Raw genomic sequence first — 19820 nt, forward strand, 5'->3', positions numbered from 1 at the left:
ATGGGAAAAGAAACCATGAGCTCAGCGTGGGCTATTTAACGGTCTGACATTTCTTCTCTCCTAAATTAGCCTTACAGATTTTTCCCAAATGAGAGAACTGCTTTGAAGAAGACACTTTGGTGGTTTGCTTGGTCCCTTTGTCACCTGTTGCTGTCATCTGTTCCTTCGCCGTTGTGACTGTAGGATGATGTTCCTTTGTTTTTAATTTGTCCTATGTGACTCACAGAACCAGGCGGAGATTCTGAGATGTCCAGTCTGTTTGTGCAGAAGCCAGAGAGCGTTACAGCTACAAAAGGTGATCCGTCATTAAAGCTCTGAGTTACAAATGTTGTGAAAAATCTGGCCAGTTTGGGCAGAAGTACTGTTCATTAACTACTTATTCTCTCTTTGTTTTTTGCAGGGAAGGATGTTACATTTGTGGCCAAAGTTGATTCTTCTCAGCTGAGCAGGAAGCCGGCTTTGAAGTGGCTGAAGGGGAAGTGGCTCGATCTGGCAAGCAAAGCTGGGAAACACATCCAGTTTAAAGAGTCTTATGACAGAAACACCAAGGTACATGTCTACTTTTCTGTTTATTTGAACTTTTATGAAGTTAGCGAGGCCCTGGGGATAATCCCGTATCTTTGAATCCAGATTTAAACTTGCAAAGGTGTGCTCTGAATGTAGTTTGCTGATAATTTGTGGCACTGATAGAGCCCAACAACCAGTTGTCATTCACATCACATCATACTGCCATTTTATCAAAGTTCGTGGCTTTTCTGAGACACCCGAGAGGCGTCCTTTGGCATCGGTGCACTGCGACTCCTGCATAATTAGATGGCAAGATCGAAAGCAGCAAACATTATTCTGGACGGTTGAGTTAGATAACATGAAGTGAGATGAAGGAAATTCAGGACTTAGAGAAATATGGTACTGAATATCTCGCTAAATATGTTGCGTTTTCTGAGAAATTTGCAAACAAAACAGCAGTTTTTGAAGCTGTCAGAGTAAGAGCAAGCTGTTCCAGATGATGAGGCCCAAGGAACAGTCTGTTTGACTTTTGAGAGAGGAAGTGGGTTGGACTTTTGAGTGTTAACATAAAAAGTGTTAACAGGTGGATGAAGTGCTGATAAAATATCTCTAAGAGGATGATATTTAATGAGTCTGAAAATCCTCTGAACTTACCTTAAAGACCATCATTAAGTCAAAATGTTCACTTCCCACAGCTGTGAGAAGCTGCCTGGATTTTGTACTGTCTGACTTCACTGGAATAAGTGGTCAGCTGGGCCCAATTTCGCTAGTAATTATCTCTGAGACCTTTTTTCCATCACCCAGTTGAGGTTTGTATCTCTGTGAGGATGGATTTCAGTCATCTCTCTTTGGTTTTTGCTTCCAGTTCCTACTCGGTTATCTTTTTTCTTGTTTGACTTTCAAACATGATCTCACTTGGGGAATTCCACTCACAACAGTTCACATGCTCTCGGTCTGGACTTTGTGTAAGCTACTCATCCTTTTTTATGACTGCAGGGAATAAGCAAATGATGACGAATGATAAATGACCTGCGCTTGTATACCGCCTTTCTGATAGCCTTGCAGGCAAATATAGGATGGCCACGATCCATAGACAGAGCTCAGTTGTGGGGCGGTATCTACAGTTGTCTTTTAAACAGTTTCTGCATGCTATTGGACAACAAACAACATGACATACTCAACACTATGGATGTCAGTCAACAGTCCGATGTAGTTCCTTTAAAGTTTCGGCCGAATGTGAGGAGGTATCTGAACTGTATGATCCTCAACTGTGGCCTGAAGGAACCTTCGTGAGGCGTTTCTATGAGAAGCGCAGAGCTGTGGCTGCAGATGGGGCTGCGGGTGGGCCCAGTGGGGAGCCACTTACTCAGGAAGCATCCAGTAAAGCATGAGAATTGTGTGATATAAGTCCCGTGGCCTGCGCCTTGGTAACGGGGCTGGGGATAGGGCACGTCGTATTGTTGTCGATAAACTTTTGGAAGATGTTGACATTTTATGTCTGCAAGAGACAATGCTGCCCAAACAGAACCTGGATCGGTTACTCTTTTCACTGCAATTTTTTTGGTGCTGGGGAGTCCACTACTGATCTGTCATCTGGAATTATTCAAGGAAGGATACCTGGAGGCGTGGCCATCCTATGGCACAAGGATTATGATCCTTTTATTTCTGTTGTCAGGCTAAATGTGGACTGGTGCATAGCAGTAAAGATTGTTATGGATGACAAGGTATTCATGATCTTAAATATTTATATGCCATATGAGAGTCAGCAGAATGAAGATGAATATCTGGCAAAACTTGGTTTTTTAAGCTCATTTATCAGTCAGTGTGAGTTTAATTGTGTTTTTATCATTGGTGATACGAATGCTGATATTTCAGACACTCGCTCCACCTTTGGGCAACATCTGATTCAGTTTTGTGTAAATAATAACTTGGTTTTAACTAGCAAAGATATACTGCCACACGTATGTCAGTGAGGCGTGGCACTCAACTTCCTGGCTTGATCACTGTATATGCACTGAGGATGCACATGAATGCATATCCAGGGTGGAAATCTTATACTCCCTGGCAACAACTGATCACTTCCCTGTTTCCATAGTGGTAAACTGTGAATCTTTGCCTGTGCTGCTCCAACACCAGAGTCCCCCCCCCCACACCCACACACACACACACACACACACACAGAAGCTTACTTGGACTAAAGTGTCAGTCGAGGATATTAGGAAATATTACCTACTATCAGATTGTAGTCTGAGATCTGTTAGTGTCCACAAAGAAACGTTACAGTGTAAAGATGTTAACTGTGAACATATGAAGCACAGGCTGCACTTATGCAATTTGTATCAAAATATTGTGGACAGCTTGATTATTGCCAGCGAGTTCCTCTGCCAAAAAGGAGCAACAAAATTTAAACCGCTTCCAGGATGGAGTGAGCACGCTTATGCGTTACATGCGGAGTCCAGAGCAGCCTATAAAGCCTGGGCAGCTGCTGGTAAACCAAAATCTGGTTCAATATTGGAGTCTAAGAAAGCCGCGAACGTTAAGTTCAAGAATACTGTTCGCTATATTAAAAGAAATGAGCAAACAATGCGGGCAAACTCCTTAGCGAACAAACTAAAGAATAATGATGTTTCGGAGTTCTGGAAGGAGTTAAAACGCTCCTGTATCAGTAAGCAGCTGCTACCCGCATCTATAAATGGGGTATCAGGAGATAAGAATATTGTAGAAGCCTGGAGGAATCACTTTAGCAGAATTTTTAACTGTGTAAATAGTGAAAGGTTCAATCTTGGCAACATTGACTACAATCATGGTATGATTGTCAGAGCTGATGAAGTCAGTCTCGCTATAGAGAAAATGTCTTTAAACAAAGCTTGCGGCCCGGATCAACTATCAGCAGAGCACATGAAGTACGCTAGCTGTAGAGCTCAGGTGTTACTTCCATTGTGCTTTACCGGCTTTTTGAAGCATGGAATCTTGCCTGACCATATGTTATCTGTTCTCTTAGTCCCTATAGTCAAAGAGAAAACTGGAAAAATCTCCTGTATTGATAACTACAAGCCTATTGCTATGGCAAGTGTGTTGTCCAAGGTGTTTGAGCATATTTTGCTGGAAAGACTGCAGAATTTTATAACTACGACAGAGAATCAGTTTGGTTTTAAAGGTAAACTTAGTACTGACTTGTGTATTTATGCTTTAAAAGAAACTGTAAGCAAATACATGAGGCATAATACTTCTGTTTTTATGTGTTTTTTAGACGCCTCTAAGGCCTTTGACAGAGTCAATCATCAGAAATTATTCATCAAGCTACAAAACAGAGGGGTCCCTTCACACCTAGTTAGGATTTTGCACTTCTGGTACTCTCATCAACTGATGCAGGTAAAGTGGGGGACAGAAGTGTCGGATCCTTTCTCCGTATCGAATGGAGTCGGACAAGGCGGGATTCTGTCTCCTGTCCTATTTAACCTGTACCTTGACGAGTTCTCTGTTACTCTGAATGATAGTAAGACCGGATGCTTGGTGGGTGACCGACTGGTAAATCATTTAATATATGCAGATGACCTAGTCCTCATGTCTCCCTATAGCGCAGGCCTGCAGCAGCTGCTCAGGGCATGTGCTAAGTATGGTGAGCAATTTGACATCCTGTTTAACCCTAAAAAGAGTGTGGTTATGATTGCTGCTACTAAAGGGGACCTGAAGCTTAATTTTCCATCTTTTAACTTAACAAATCAGGTCCTCGAAGTGGTAAGCAAAGTAAAATATTTGGGGCACATTTTCAGAAGTGACCTCTGTGATGACGAGGACATTAAGAGGCAATGCGGTAAGCTGTACATGCTGGCACGTAACTTTGGTATGTGCTCAGATCCTGTTAAAGTGTCCCTCTTTCGTTCCTTTTGTACTCCTCTCTATACAGCCCACTTGTGGTGCAACTATAGTGAGGTAGTAATGAAGAAGCTTCAAGTGGCTTATCAGGATGCTTTTAGAATCCTCACGAAGCTCCCTAGATGGACCTCTGCAAGTCATATGTTTGTTGTGAGGAACATCCCTACTTTTCATGCGCTTCTGAGGCTCTTCATGTATAAATCCATCTGCCGACTGAGTTTGTCAGCTAACGCTGTTGTTAGAGCACTGTCATCTTTAAGTTACAGTGACACGAGGTACTCCTCAGTCCTTTTTAAACATTGGAACAACAGCCTATATGGTTTGTAATTAGAATGTGTTTTTACTTTTATTTTATTCTTGTTATGGACATACAGTATCCCTTGTCTGAAATAAAGTTTGAATGAATGAATGAATGTATTGTTGAAGAAGACACAAATGATGCGTTTTCTAAATTAAGTACCTATAGCTGCTCTTGACTCAAGGAAAAACACAAGTCTAAATAGTCCAAAGTTGATGCCAAAGCTGTTTCAAACAAGCTGTCGCCATCTTAGTTTTTTTACTCAGTCACCGTAACATCCCACTCATCAATCTGACAGAGGGCTGTCATTGGCCCACCAACAAACAGAGCACTGTGATTGGCCCACCAAACCGACCAAGTGCCGTGATTGGCCATGTTGCACTTCCCGGTGGGCCCTTGCCCAAGTTGGGCCGCTCTGGTCACCCCCTGCTCCGACAGCCGGCATCACGGAGAGTTGCCCGTGAGTTTCACCCGCCACCTCCTACTCCTGGTGTCTCAGAATGCCAGATATGCCAGTCCACTTCTGTCTGCAACCCACCAGTTACAGGGCAAACTCCTAACCCCTGAGACACCATTGCCTGTCGTATTGTTGCGTTTTGCAGCTTGTACAAGACGGGCTATCTTACTGGAATAGGAAGCAATTGTTAGAATGGCGAATGTCAGGGAGAAGTCCATGAAAATGTAAACCAAGTGACCTCTCAATCAAATGAAATCCTGCAGAACTAAGCCCAGACTCAGGTGTAAACGTATGCAAAGATGGGCCAGAATATGAAGCTGAAAAAGTGTTTATGAACTTGCTCACATTGAAATTCAGCCCACAGTTTAAATAGTCAAAAGCTCCCCCAAACCACAACTGAGTAACTCTGTATGAAACCAGCGCTCTAACCCATGGCACACTGAGTGTGTGCTTGTGAGCACATACGGCATGCCTGTACGTGTGTGGACATTGGTTTAATTTCGTGTGTTCTTAGCATATCATCTTGTCTCTCCATCAGATCTACACCTATGAGATGAGCCTCATCAAAGTGGTGGATGCAGACGCAGGTGGCTACCGCTGCGAGGTCACCTCCAAAGACAAGAGCTACAGCTGCACGTTTGAAGTCTCCGTGCAGGGTAGGTCTGGACGCAGACACTTAATCACATTATTGTCATCTTCCATTCAGCATGTCCCCCACTACTATATAAGCGACTGCGACAGCCAATAACTCTGTGTGATACACATTAGGTCCCATCATTTAGTGGCCCAGAGAGGTCATCAGTCCATTATTCCACTGGCGTTTCAGCCCACTGTTTAATGAATTAACCTAGCTGGGCACTCACCAGCCTCCCATCTTCTATCTGGTTTCAGCTGCACAAGAGGACCAGCAGGACAACATCTTGGAGGCTTTTAAGAGATCGTGAGTGTCAGTGTCGGCGAGTGTCGACTCAACATGTCACCTGTCAGCGTGTCTCCCTCTGTGTTCCTCAGTGGAACGCTGCCTCTGGGCATCTGTCAGTCTCCACGAGTGTCTCTGCCCGTGTGTGTGTCAATCCCTTTCGCTGGCAACAGACTCTGTTCCAGTCAGTCTGTTCACCTTCTCTCTCTTTCTGTCACGTCTCAGCGCTTCTCTTCTGCTTGGCTGTTTTGCATCACCTGCAGTCCCTCATGGTTAGCATCTCATGCAGTCCGTCACACGTTTCAGCAACAGCCTGTGAGGAGACTTTTTAAAAATGTAACGGTTTCTCTTGCTGTCTATTTCTGTCTCAGCTTCTGCCTGTGTGAAGTCTGATTTTGCATTTAGCTCATCCCATAGCTACACCTTTTAAGCGTGTGTGCTGTGTGGTTGTAAGTCAGCCGACACCTTCCTCGGCGCTGACACGTGGAGCACCATATTTGTATTCTGTGTTTGAAGATATAATTCCCTTCCTTCGTTAGAGCTCGAGCAGAAAGGTACAGGTAAGATGAGAAAGTCAACATGCAAAACAACACCTTGGTATTGTGCTTTAGATGGGATGTCAGCATGCTCATTTGCAGTGTGGTGATCTGAGGGTGCGATAGAGAGCAGGAGGGAGGCTGGTGTGATAAATAAAATGTGAGATGTTCATTAAGAGCTGACTGGGTTGTTGGAGAGATAATGTATGGTTGTCTGGAGGTCATGCAGGCTTGCCCCCAGAGGGTAAGTATGGAGGATCTTATTTCTCATGAGACAGAAGATGCATTAGTTCTCTATATCTATCTCTCTGACTGTATCAAAAATGTTTTCAAACACTTTAAATGTTTCAATGTTTTGTTATTCCATCCATTCATTTTCTTCCACATATCCGGGGTCAGGTTGTGGGGGCAGCAGCCAAAGTCAAGAGGCCCAGACGTTCTTCTCCTCAGCCACATGGGCCAGCTCCTCCAGGGGAATCCTAAGAAGTTCTCTGGCCAGCTGAGAGACCTAGTCCCTCCAGCGTGTCCTGGGTCTCTCTTTAGGCCTCCTCCTGGTTGGACGTGCACCGAAAACCTCACCAGGGAGACGTCCAGGAGGCATCCTAATCAAATGCTCTAGCCACCTCAACTGGCTCCTCTCAACGTGGAGGAGCACCGGATCTTCTCTGAGCCCCTCCCGGATGACCGAACTTCTCACCCTATCCCTAAAGGAGAGCCCAGCCACCCTGCAGAGAAAACTCATTTCGGCAACTTGTATCCGTGATCTCGTTCTTTCGGTCACTACCCAAAGCTTGTGACCATAGGTGAGGGTTGGAACTAGAGGCCGACCAATACGTTTTTTTAAGGCAGATACCGATTTTTAAAGAACTTCGTTGCAGATGGCCGATATCTAAAGCCGATTATTAAGGCCGACACACACACACACACACACACACACACACACACACACACACACACACACACACACACACACACACACACACACACACACACACACACACACACATATATATGTATATATACAGTATATATATATATATATATATATATAGCTGCTCACACCCTACATGTATATATATATATATATATATATATATATATATATATATATATATATATATATATGTGTGTGTGTGTGTGTGTGTGTGTGTGTGTGTAGGGGGTGAGCAGCTCTGACAAGTATAAGGGGGCTAGACCATTCAGGGCTTTGTAGGCAAAAGTTAGAACTTTGTATTGTATTCGAAAGTGCACAGGAATCCAGTATAGATCAGCCAGAATGGGAGTGATATGACAGCGTCTATTTGTACTGGAAAGAAATCTTGCTGTGGCATTCTGGACTTTCTGCAGACGATTTAGGACAGCTACATTTGCACCGATAAGAACTGAGTTGGAAAAGTCAAGTCTGGAAGTGATAAATGCATGAATAACAGATTCTAAGTGCGGCCTCATAAGAATGGGCTTTAGTCGGGTAAGGCGACGAAGTTGGAAGTAGCAGGATCGAACAGTGGCATTAACACGTGCACTCATTGACAAGTCCACATCCAGTTTAACCCCAAGGCTGGTCACACAGGAATTAAGGTTGAGGGGGGAGAGATCAAAGGCAGCAGAAGTATGCAGATTATGTTTTGGTTTGAAAAGAATGGCCTCGGTCTTATTTTCATTGAACTTCAGGAAATTGGAAGCTAGCCATGTTTGAATTTCTGAGAGACATTCTGAGAGCTGAGTAATGGAACTTGACTGATTTAAAGCATATAAATTTGACAGTCATCAGCTTAAATGTGATAATGTAAGCCCCGTTTAGCAATGATGTTTCCAGTGGAAGAATATATATATAAAAGAGGAGTGGATCTAGAATAGAGCCCTGGGGAACTCCCCAGGGGAGCAGGACAAAAGGAGAAGAGCAATCGCCTATGTGAATGCTGAAACTTCTATCAGACAGATAAAGAGTGAAACCAGTTTAGCGCGGTCCCTGTGACTCCAACAAAAGATTCCAGCCTGGTTAGCAGAATGTTATGGTCAACTGTATCGAATGCCGCTGATAGGTCTAGATGTAGTAACAGAACAAAGGAACCAGCATCAGTTTCTGTCAGAATGTCATTTAACACACGAATATGTGCAGACTCAGTTCTATGATTTTGCCTAAAAGCAGACTGAAAATGGTCAAGTAGTGAATGTTCCAGTAATTGGTGTGAGAGTTGAGCATGTACCACTTTTTCAATAGCCTTAGATAAAAAAGGAAGCTTGGAGATTGGACGGAAACTTGCATAATCATTTTGATCCAGGCCAGGTTTTTTCAATAGCGGTTGGACGACCGCCTTCTTAAAGGATTCTGGAAACACTCCAGATGACAAACTGTAATTTAAAATATTCAGAATAAAAGGACCCACTACTGGTAGAACCCCAAGTAGCAACATTGGGGGAAAACATCCAGTGGGGAACCTGAGGGTTTCATAGACCTAATTAATTTATCAAGATCTTGAAGGGAGACATGATCAAAATCAGAGAACGGAGGAGAACAGAGTGACTCTTTCTGGGTAACAGGTCCCAACAGATTATGTCTAATAGTACAGATTTTTTCCAGAAAAAAATTCTGAAAATCAGTGCATAGTGCTATAGTTGGTGTGGAGGGGGCGGTGGATTCCTTTAGTGAAAGAACAGAGTTAATTGTACTGAAAAGCTTGCGTTGATCACCACAATGCCTCTCAATGATGTTGGCAAAATAATTATTTTTATCTGATCTGACAGCTTTTTGGTAAGCTGCCAGGGGGTCTTTCAGCATTTGGAGGGAAATTTGTAACTTGTCCTTTTTCCATCTACATTCAAGTGTCCTACACTGGCGTCTGAGAGCACGAGTGTTGTCGTTTAACCAGGGATCAGAGATGGTCTTTTTTTTGCCTGAGTTTAAGCGGTGCAACAGTGTCAAGGGTAACAGAACAAGCCATATTGAAGGAGTCCACCAAACCATCTACTCCCACAGATGTAGATGAGGAGAAAGATGTTAATAGGCCAGCCTCCAGGCTAGATGACAGCATAACAGAGGACGAGGGAGCAATATACCGAGCATAACGTTTAGCCTGATGTCTTGTAGGGAGAGATGCTAGGTTTGAGATATTAAAAATGATTGGAAAATGATCAGAGATACACACATGATCTACAAATAAATCAGAAACACAGAGTCCAAAAGATAAAACTAAGTCCAGCGTATGGGAGCGTTCATGGGTAGGATCTTTGACCAGTTGCTGTAGATCAAACGAATCTAAAATGTCCAAAAACTCCTTTACCAAGGGCTTTGTGGGACAGCAGATATGAATTTTAAAATCACCAAGGACAATCCCTCTTTCATATTTTGGGAGGATTTCAGCTAAAAAGTCTGAAAATTCATTTAGAAAGACTGAGTTATATGTAGGTGGATGATAACAGAGAGCACAGAGTACAGGTGGGCAGCAGTCTAATTCAAACACTGACAGCTCAAAACTGGAGAGAGTCTCAAAACCAGAGAGTGGTTTCAGAGGGAGAAAGGACTTGGATAAAGTAAGCAAACCCCCACCACGACCAGAAGGTCATACGGTAGGCTTTTCATTGTACACAAAAGGCTTGGGAAAAAAAAAAAAAAGCATAACCATAGGTTCCACCTATGCCAGGGGTCGACAACCCGCGGCTCTGGAGCCGCATGCGGCTCTTCCATCCATCTGATGTGGCTCTCTGTGCTTGTAAAATAATGAATGGATATTTAAATAAAATGCTTTATATTTTACTGCATTAATTTTACATCTGTAGGCCAATTCTAAATGTAAAGATTGTCTGCGTAAACCTGAACAGTTCTATCCTAGTCTTACTATGAGACCGGGTTGATGAGTCACGCTTGTGCATTATCGTAGGCGCATTCTGAGCTGAAGAGGATGTGAGATTCTGGGATTCTCCTCAGACGGCTCCTGGATGCGACGCCACATTGGAGACAGGAACAATCACTATTCAGCCAAAGTTTCATAATCAGGGAACATTTTCTAAGTGACAAGTCTCTCTGAGAGACAGGGTTTGGAAAACGCTCGTATCAGTGGGAGGAATCTTCCCGCATGCGCTCTGGTTCTGCGACGCGCTCCAAGCCCCTCTCCACATCTTCAGCTCGCTGTGCACCTTATGTACGCGCTGACAGTGAGCTGCGCTGAGCAGTGTCCAGCTCAGATGTTCAGATGGGAATCTTTTCTTGAGTGATTTAGCTACATCTTCAATGTGCATAATGAATAAAATGTCAGTTCGTCTGCATGCGTCGGGGTAATTCTTTCTATTCTTTCTCCGTCAAAATAAACGGTCAAATACATGATCCGTCCGGTCAACACAAGCCCTGCTTTTAACTGTTCTGTTTTCTTGTGAAAATTGTTGCAAAGAGATATAATTTAATTCGATTAACACCGGAGCCAGGCGCACTGTGCCTTTATCTCCGTCACTGTAAATGAGGGAAAAACAAATTGATCGGATCCTTTTCTGACCTTCCCCACCTACAAATTTTAATTACAACAATCAAGCGTGACAGAGCCTGGATTTGTATTCTGAATACAATAAAGTTTATCTCTCGCCAAATAGAATATTTACTAAGCAATCACGGTGTAACCATGGACACATTGCTTGGTGTGTGTGTGTGTGTGTGTGTGTGTGTGTGTGTGTGTGTGTGTGTGTGTGTGTGTGTGTGTGCTCTGTCTTCTCGATCCCCAGTGAGTCGTGGTGGATGGCTGCTTATACTGAGCCAGGATCCTCTGGAGGTTTCTTCCTGTTAAAAGGGAGTTTTCCTCTCCACTGTCGCTACATGCTTGCTTAGTATGAGGATTGCTGTAAAGTCACTGACACTAGTCAGTGACTTGATGCAATTAGCTGGGTTCCTTGTATAGGAAACATTTTTTCTGATTGGCTTAATGAACTGACCTGAATTGGAATGTTTATTATGTGAAGTGCCTTGAGATGACTCTTGTCGTGATTTGGCGCTATATAAATAAATTGAATTGAATTGAAAAAGATCTGGACACGCCAGTGGCCACTGGTGCTGTGACACTTTGAGTTGTGTGTCGACAGCCAAAGTTCCCAGGTCGCAGTTCTGCATGTGTTACAGGGGAAAGCACACACACACACACACACACACACACACACACACACACACACACACACACACACACACACACACACACACACACACACACACACACACACACACACACACACACACACTGTGAGTTCATTAGGAAAGAGCAAAGACAATGCGCAGAGTGAAGCCACACCGTCAGCAGAGTGTGCTAGTCGGCTCATGCTGAGCTAAAAACTTCACACCAAAGATTACAGCCTTTGACATCATTAGCAGACAGTTTGTTGAATCTTGTTTCAGAGTATTTTTCAATGTGTTTGTTGAAATATATATATATAACTCTCCAAATATTAGGATTGATAATGACATGTGAACTAAATCAGGGAAGAAACATAAATTACAAACATCCTCAGAATAGCTTTTTCAAAGAGAAATGCTTCAAAGAGTTTAGCCTTCAAAGTTAAAATACATCTCTATCATTTATTTATTCATCTGTCACAACGCATTCTCACAAGACTGGATTTTCAAGTTTTCCACTGGACTTTGTGCTTTATTGTACAAATCCTTCTCAGTGATGACCTTACTCTCGTTTTAAGAGGGAACTATTGGGGAGATGTCCTCATGTGAATGAACTTTTGATTTTATTCTGGATAATATCTCTATTCAAATATTTGCCCTACTTCCATCATCCCATGTCTAATGATGGTAGTTGCCTGTCAAAGGGCTCCAGAATGTCTTAAAAGTGCTAAACTAGGCTGAAGCAGCTAACAGCATTAATGCTCATCCAGCCATTTGTTGTGTGTACCATGTGAATGAGGGCAATATTGCCCTGAGAGAATTTACTCCCATCAGGACAGCAAGGAAAAAGAGGATGAATGCTATCCTTGGATGAACTCCTCATCCATAGAATGAGCATGATCGCCCAGGATATGGCTGAATTTATGGGCATTTATCTTGGCCTCAGATGAGTTAAATGAACCTCGACCATTCAAGGAAAACACACTCTGCTGTAAAAGATCTGCCAAAATCACTCACAGTGGAAAACAACGAGCACTGAACTGTGTAGATGCTTATCGATGCGTGTTACGGATAGTACTTGTCCAGTCCAGTCCAGTTGAGTGACTGATGAGTCAACAGTATGTGACATTTTCCCATCCTTTCATACCTGCGTATGTGAAGGGTAATACTGGACTTTGACATGGAGCAGTAGCTCCCCGACTTGCTCTGTGAGATGCTTTTTTGATTGTAAAACAGGAGCAACTGTGGTTGATTCAGCAGTTTGGGGGGCTCAAGGGAAAGGCAGGGGTCCCTCTTGTTCTGAACATTTTTCAATCCTCACATAAGCCCTTTTTACAAGACACACCATGCTGGCAAATCAGCGTAATATTGCTGCAACGGTGTGTCTTATAAATGCACCATGCTGGCATGACGTTGTGCAAATTTTGCGGCATTCATTCTGCCCTTGGTATTATTATTGCCGTAATGGTGTGTCTTATAAATGGCTATTGTGCCATGGCACAACAGAGGGAGGCGTCATGATGATGTGGGGCGTTAATGCTGAGCTGCGGCTAGCAAATATATAGAAAAATTGAAAGTAAACACAGGCTGTAAGTTTAGCTTTTTGAACAAACTCAGCTGAGAAGGCAAACTGGAGCGCTACAGCGCTCCACGAGTGTCTCTTGGAGCTGAAGCTCAGATCATCAGAGACTGCAAAGGGATTGATGGGGACAGACACCTTTAGGAGCGACTTATTAAAAATGACTTATAAAAAGTAATGCAAAAAAGGATTGCAGCTTCATTCGTAATAAAATCAAGTTAAGTCCAGGATAAACGAAAGTCTGCGGCATCACAGAAACCTCCCCCATACATCCTTTATGCCCCCATCGCCCAAACTTTTTTTTTTAAAAGGACACGATTGCGTCACATTATCACCACAAAACATTAAGTGTAAATTTGTTTTATTTTAAGGGGTAGTCATTTCAGGTCATCAGAAAATAAAACAAAACCGAATAAAACTGAAACTAACAGTATTTTTTATATATAGACATAAATATGTCGCATCCTGTGCTCCCAGTCCACTCCATGTTTCCCCTCCTGCCTCTTTATTCCATTTTTCATGCTTCCACAATTTCTCCTTTATCCAAATTCGCTCAATTGGTTTGGTGGGCAGGATGATGCAACGGAGTGGAACAAGATGGCGATAGCTCGTTTGAAATGGCTTTTACATGCGTTTTGGATTCTTTGGACTTGGGCTTTATTAGAATCAGGAGCAGAAAGATGTCTTCTTCAACAGCGGACTGCCTTGTTGACCAACGCCTTATGCGATGAGTAAGTCCTGTTGTTCATTGTCCAGTTGCATGCGGAGATCATTTGAAAGTGAACGGTAGAACCCGCCCCATGACCAAGAACCACCAATGGAGCGTTGCCAAACTATTGCTCTGCAGCACCGTAAACAATCTGTAGCTTTAGATGTGTTGCTACAGACTCTTCACTCTCATCTTGCTTCTTTTGCTTTTCAGAACTCTTTGGATAGCTTTACTTCATTTTTGCACAATTCTTTTATTTTTTTCTAATTTCCATCTGGCGACCAACTTGCTGGTCAGTCATCATTCACTTCTGTTGCTGCGGACATGAAATGAGTCATTATAGCTCAGCAAGAGATAGGGTTGGGCATTGTTTGATTTTGAACGATTCCGATTCAGTTCAATTTCAAATCAATTCAAGTTTATTTATATAGCGCCAAATCACGACAAGCGTCATCCCAAGGCACTTTGCATAATAAACATTCCTCGTTTCGATTCCGGTTCCTATCGATTCCTGATTCCGATTCTTTCAAGACATTACGTTTTAAATGAGCTAGCTAGCCACAGGTCCTACGTGATGAAATAATCTTAACTTCAACATGAATTTTAATTCTAGGAACAACAGCATCACCTTCATTTTGATAAAAACATGTTTTGTGGAAAAAAAGAAAAAGACTTGCAGCACAACCAGTGTGTTGGTTTCTGACTACAAACAAAGTCTGGAAGAAGCCTCTGGGATGAGAGGCTAAATGTCACCAACATATCCAGAAACGTCCAGCTGTTTTCAGCTAAAACTCTCAGGATGATCATGTCCAGGATGACTGAGAACTACACCTCCAAGCTGCAGCAGCATTCAGTCAGAACAGAAAGTGAAACTTAAATGTAGCTGCTGTCAGTAACAATCTAACAGATTTTAAACATTAAAACTCTCAACAGAAATAGTTCAGAGATAGAAGGTAAAGATGAAGGTTTAATAGAATTTTTCAAAAAGAAGTGGGCTTTATAGAACATAATGACCTGCCTGGAACATCAGCATCTGTTCTCTGGGAGGCAGGAAAGGCAGTGATTAGAGGTAAAATAATCTCTTTCCCATCACATAAGAAAAAAAAAAAAACAGAAAACAAATGTATTCAGGAGTTAGAAGAAATCATGAAGTCTTTAGAGGCATCCACAGAAGAAGAGTTACTGAACAAATTATGTAAAGCTAAATTACAACTTCATGGAATTATTGTCAAAAAGACACAATTTTTAGCACAAAGACTATGAATAGAAAACTTTGAACATAGTAATAAATTAGGTAAATTTTTACTTAACCAGTTAAAAATAAATAAAGAGAAAACTACCATATCTGCTGTTGAAGACTCAACCGGGAATATAGTTTATGATCCTGAAAGAATAAACAACACTTTCAGAGACTTTTACCAAACTTTGTACTCACCACAGATAAACTCATCAGATAACAAGATCAATGAGTTCTTGGTCAGGATAACACTTTCTAAATTATCAGACAGCTAAGCTACAATCCTGGACTCACCACTAACATCAGCTGAGCTCCAGGAAGCCCTTAAATCCATGCCTAATAGGAAAGCTCCAGGTCCAGACGGGTTTCCAGCAGAGTTCTACAAAGAATTCTGGATCATTCTGGCTCCAACATTCTTCAGAACGGCGAGGGAAATCTAAGAAAGTGGCAGATTACAGCCAAACATGAATTCAGCCAATATTAGTCTTTTATTAAAACCAGGCAAAGACCCTGCATTTTCTACCAGCTATAGCCCAATTTCTCTTATTAATGTTGATCTCAAAATAATTTGCAAAGCCCTGGCAAAAAGATTAGAGAAGGTAACCCCTTCATAATACACCCTGACCAAACTGGTTTCATTAAGGGTAGACAGTCATCCACAAACTCACGTAGATTACTTAATTTGATAGATTTCTCTTATGGAAACTAGTATATTATCTCTAGATGCAGAAAAGGCTTTTGATAGAGTTAACTGGAAGTTCTTATTTGCAACTTTACATAAATTTGGTTTTGGGAACTTTTTCATAAACTGGCTACAAACATTATACAGTTCACCAACAGCACGTTTCAGGACAAATGACCAAATATCAGCAAGCTTCTGTCTTCAGAGGGGGACCAGGTAGGGATGCCCACTCTCCCCCTCACTGTTTGCTATCTTTATCAAACCACTAGCAGCTGCAATTAGGCAAACAACAGGTATTAAAGGCATTAAATGTAAGAAAATAGAACATAAGATCAGTCTTTATGCAGATGATGTTTTACTCTTTCTCCGAAATTCTCAATCCTCTCTCTCCCATTCAATAGATCCAATAAACTATTTTTCAAGAGTTTCAGATTACTCTATAAATTGGTTAAAATCCACAGTTCTACCAATTAATTTCTCTTTTATCAAATTGCTTAATACACAATTAGAGTCAGGGAATATCACATACTTGGGAATTAATGTCTCTCCCAAGTTGGCAGATCTAACCAAACTAAACTACATCCCACTTTTAAAGAAAGTGGAAGATGATCTTGCAAGATGAAAATCCTTACCGATATCACTCATGTGGAGGGTTGCTACAATTAAAATGATGGTCTTACCAAGAATAAATTACTTATTTTCAATGATCCCAAACAAGCCACCAGCTGACTGGTTTAGATCTCTGGACTCCTCAATCATTAAATTCCTTTGGCAGGATAAACCTCCACGAATTAGCTTAAAAACGCTTCAGAAGACCAAAGACAGAGGAGGACTGGATCTACCCAACTTTTATTATTATTTCTTAGCCAACGGGCTGCAATATACCAAGATGGTTGCAAAATAACCCACTAGATGAGTCCTGGTTAGATATAGAACAGACACTTTGCAATGCGATAGAGCTGTCAGGCTTACCATTTATCATCTCAAGCATAAGAAAACATGAAGGCTTCAAAAGTATTAGTATCATTACTTCTCTGACAGCATGGTGGGAGTATCTAAAAGTGACTTCACTAGTCTTCAATAATACCATGCAGACGCACACCTATCTGGAATAATCCTGATATTTTGCAAAATAACAAAATGATGAGCCATCCATCAACCAGTATATATATCATTTGTTAGATCATATTACACTTGATACAGCCTCTGCTTCCACTTCAAATCAATCTCTCTGGACACCTTTGATCGGTTCCATCACATAGCGAGGATGGGAGATCATTGATATTGTCCTGTGGGATGATGTGGGTGATGGGGTGGAGGGTCTGAGTTTGGATTATCCAGACATTCCCTGGAGGTAGGTTCACTGGGGGGTGTCTGGGACTGGATGGAGGGGGGGGGGGGGGGGGGGGGCTTTGCTGCGTCCTCTGGAGGTGCTTGGGTTGCCTCGGGGGTGGACTACTGGCGGTTGTGAGTGGGGCCCCTTGGGGGTTTTGGCAGTGGCCATGGGTCGCTGCCTGGCAGCTGCATTGCCCCAGACTGGGTCTGGGTGGGGGCTAGGGGTGTGGGGGTGGCCGGCCCCATGTGGGGATCTGGGCGGGGCCTTGGGGGTCAGGGTCCTCGGGTAGATCTTGGCTCCTCTGCTGTTCCATCACAGGGGAGGGGGATGTCCAGGAGGAGGAGGACCCAACCTTACCTGGATGTCCTATTTCATATATTCTGGAAGTTGTGCAAATGCAGGGATGGGAGTAGATATTCTGCTGGGGTGGGGCTGGGTTAGTGCCCTCGGAATCCGTGAGTATCTGTGATGCTGCTGCTTTGGGACCTGGCAAGATGGGCTGGAGTCTCCATGCCCTGGGTGGCATTTTGTCAACAGAGATGCCTATTGGGGCCAGTGGGGAAGTTGGTTCCCTGGAGGGCTTAAGTCCAACCAGCCATTCCTCCCCATCCCCACACATTTTTCTCCTCCTGCTTCCTCACATCATCACACAATCATGCACATAGGGCCTTGGGGGGTGGACAAGACAGAGGGTGCGGGCATGGATCCTATTTACGCATTCCTGTGGCAACCTGCCCCCCAATTTTATTTGAACTTCAAACACTTCCGCCAACAACATTCCACTCAAGCACACACTTAGGGCCTTGGGAGTGAGCACATTCAACGGCATTTGGCAGGGGGATTTTTCAGCCTCATCCTGAGTGCCGGTGCCAACTTCCACTTTTAAACTGCACTTAGACACTGAGGGCTGTGGGGGGAAGTGGGGTAGTGTGGTGGCATCAGCTGGCATAGGCCAGACGATGCCCACACTGCCCGCTCACCAGAGCCATAGAAAACACCTCATCAACACGCACTAACACTACTTTGAAGCAGGCGGAGGGAGACTAGGGGTCTTAGCACACCTCTGTTGTCACTTGGCTTCCTGGGGCTGGAGGCTAGGAGGGAGATCTGGCCATCTGGTTGGGGTCTGGAGTGGTGGGTTGCTTTGCTCAGCGTTGGGTGGGGGAGCCTGCTCATCAGCACCCCAGCAGAAATGATCAAACTCTGGGAACTGGTAATGGTTGTACCCCATGTGCAGCAGTACCGGGACCAGAGTGAATAGGGTGTGTAAGGGGAGCATGAGTGGGTGTCCGGTGTGCATTTTTGTAAGTCTTTGGTTGTATGTGTATGTGTGAGCATGAGGGAGGGAGTGTGTGACTGTGTCCGTGTATGACTGCATATGCCAGGTGGGGCCTTTGACTCCTCCCTTTTCCTGGGACTTCCTGGGTCCTGGGCTTGGCCGGCTGGGGAATGGGAGGCTGCGGGCGGGCCTGTGGGCTTGCAGCTGATATCTCCCGGGACTCTGCCGGCTGCTGGTTGTGCCCCCCCCAGCCCCCCCCCCTCCCCCCTCCCCCCCGGGGCGATCCTTTGCGCCTCTTGAGGGGGGCAGGGGCATTTCTGGTCGTGGCCTCCTTGGGGTCCCTGTGCTCTGGGGCAGCTTCTGGATCTCTGACACTTGGAGCTCCCTCCATCTCAAGACAGACAAAGAGCCTTGGGATGAGGAGGGAGGAGAGGTGAAAAAAAAAGCGTCTGTACTCTCCAAGAGCCGGAAGAAGATTGTATTGTTCTGTGTCCCTTTTCTGCAGGTCTAGAAGAAGACTCTGGTTCATCATTGATAGTTTATCTTTGTGGACCCCCCCCCCGGTCTCTTCCTTTCTCTTTCACCTCTGTCTCGCGGTGTGCGCTGATGCGTCGGAGTTCCGCACCATCCCCGCCAAGCTGCGGTGGGATGACTCTGCCCTCCGAGCCGTCTTTATGGAGGGACTGGCGGCCTACATCCGTGACGAGATGGCGGGAAAGGAACTGCCCCAGACCCTGGATGAAGTGGTCGATCTGGTGCTGCACATCGATCAGCAGGTTCTGGTTCGGCCCAAGCCCTTCACTCGCCCATTCAGGGCGCTTGGACCTCTTCCTCGTTCCCCCACGCCTGCTCCCGGACCCGCTTCTACTGATGAGCCCATGCAATTAGGCCACCTTCCTCCAGAGGAGAGACAGCGACGGTGGCGCGAGGGTCTCTGTGCCTATTGTGGCTCCTCCCACCACAGACGCCTGAACTGTCCATTACGTTTGGGAAACGAAGGAACCCACTGAGTACCGGGGTCGCTCAGCCTGGGTCACCTTCAGCCCCTGCCTCTTTAAATCGACTCCTTCTTCATGTCACCCTCCTTCATGGTGAGACCTCACTCCAGATTCACGTGCTGGTGGACTCGGGGGCCGCTGACAATTTTATGGACATGGATCTGGCTAAGCGCCTACGGATCCCCATGACCCCCTTGGAGAGAGTTGTGCCAGTGACCTCGGTGGACGGTAGGCCCCTCCAACCCTATCCAGTCCAAATCCGAACCCAGCCACTCCAGATGATCGTCCAAGGCCACCGAGAGACCCTCCAGTTCCTGA

General features: G+C 44.2%; 1 protein-coding gene across 1 annotated transcript in view; it reads left to right on the plus strand.

Moving 5' to 3' along the window:
* Positions 1–19820, plus strand: part of mybpc2a (myosin binding protein Ca) — a 152651-nt gene that overhangs the window by 98831 nt on the left and 34000 nt on the right. Inside the window, exons 3-6 of the mRNA XM_070551377.1 lie at positions 227–295; positions 401–549; positions 5677–5794; positions 6030–6078. Of these exons, the coding sequence (XP_070407478.1) occupies positions 227–295; positions 401–549; positions 5677–5794; positions 6030–6078 (385 nt within the window). The remainder of the gene's footprint in view (positions 1–226; positions 296–400; positions 550–5676; positions 5795–6029; positions 6079–19820) is intronic.

This window comes from Nothobranchius furzeri, chromosome 5 (assembly GCF_043380555.1).
Source record: "Nothobranchius furzeri strain GRZ-AD chromosome 5, NfurGRZ-RIMD1, whole genome shotgun sequence".
In the NCBI taxonomy this organism is placed as follows: Eukaryota; Metazoa; Chordata; class Actinopteri; order Cyprinodontiformes; family Nothobranchiidae; genus Nothobranchius; species Nothobranchius furzeri.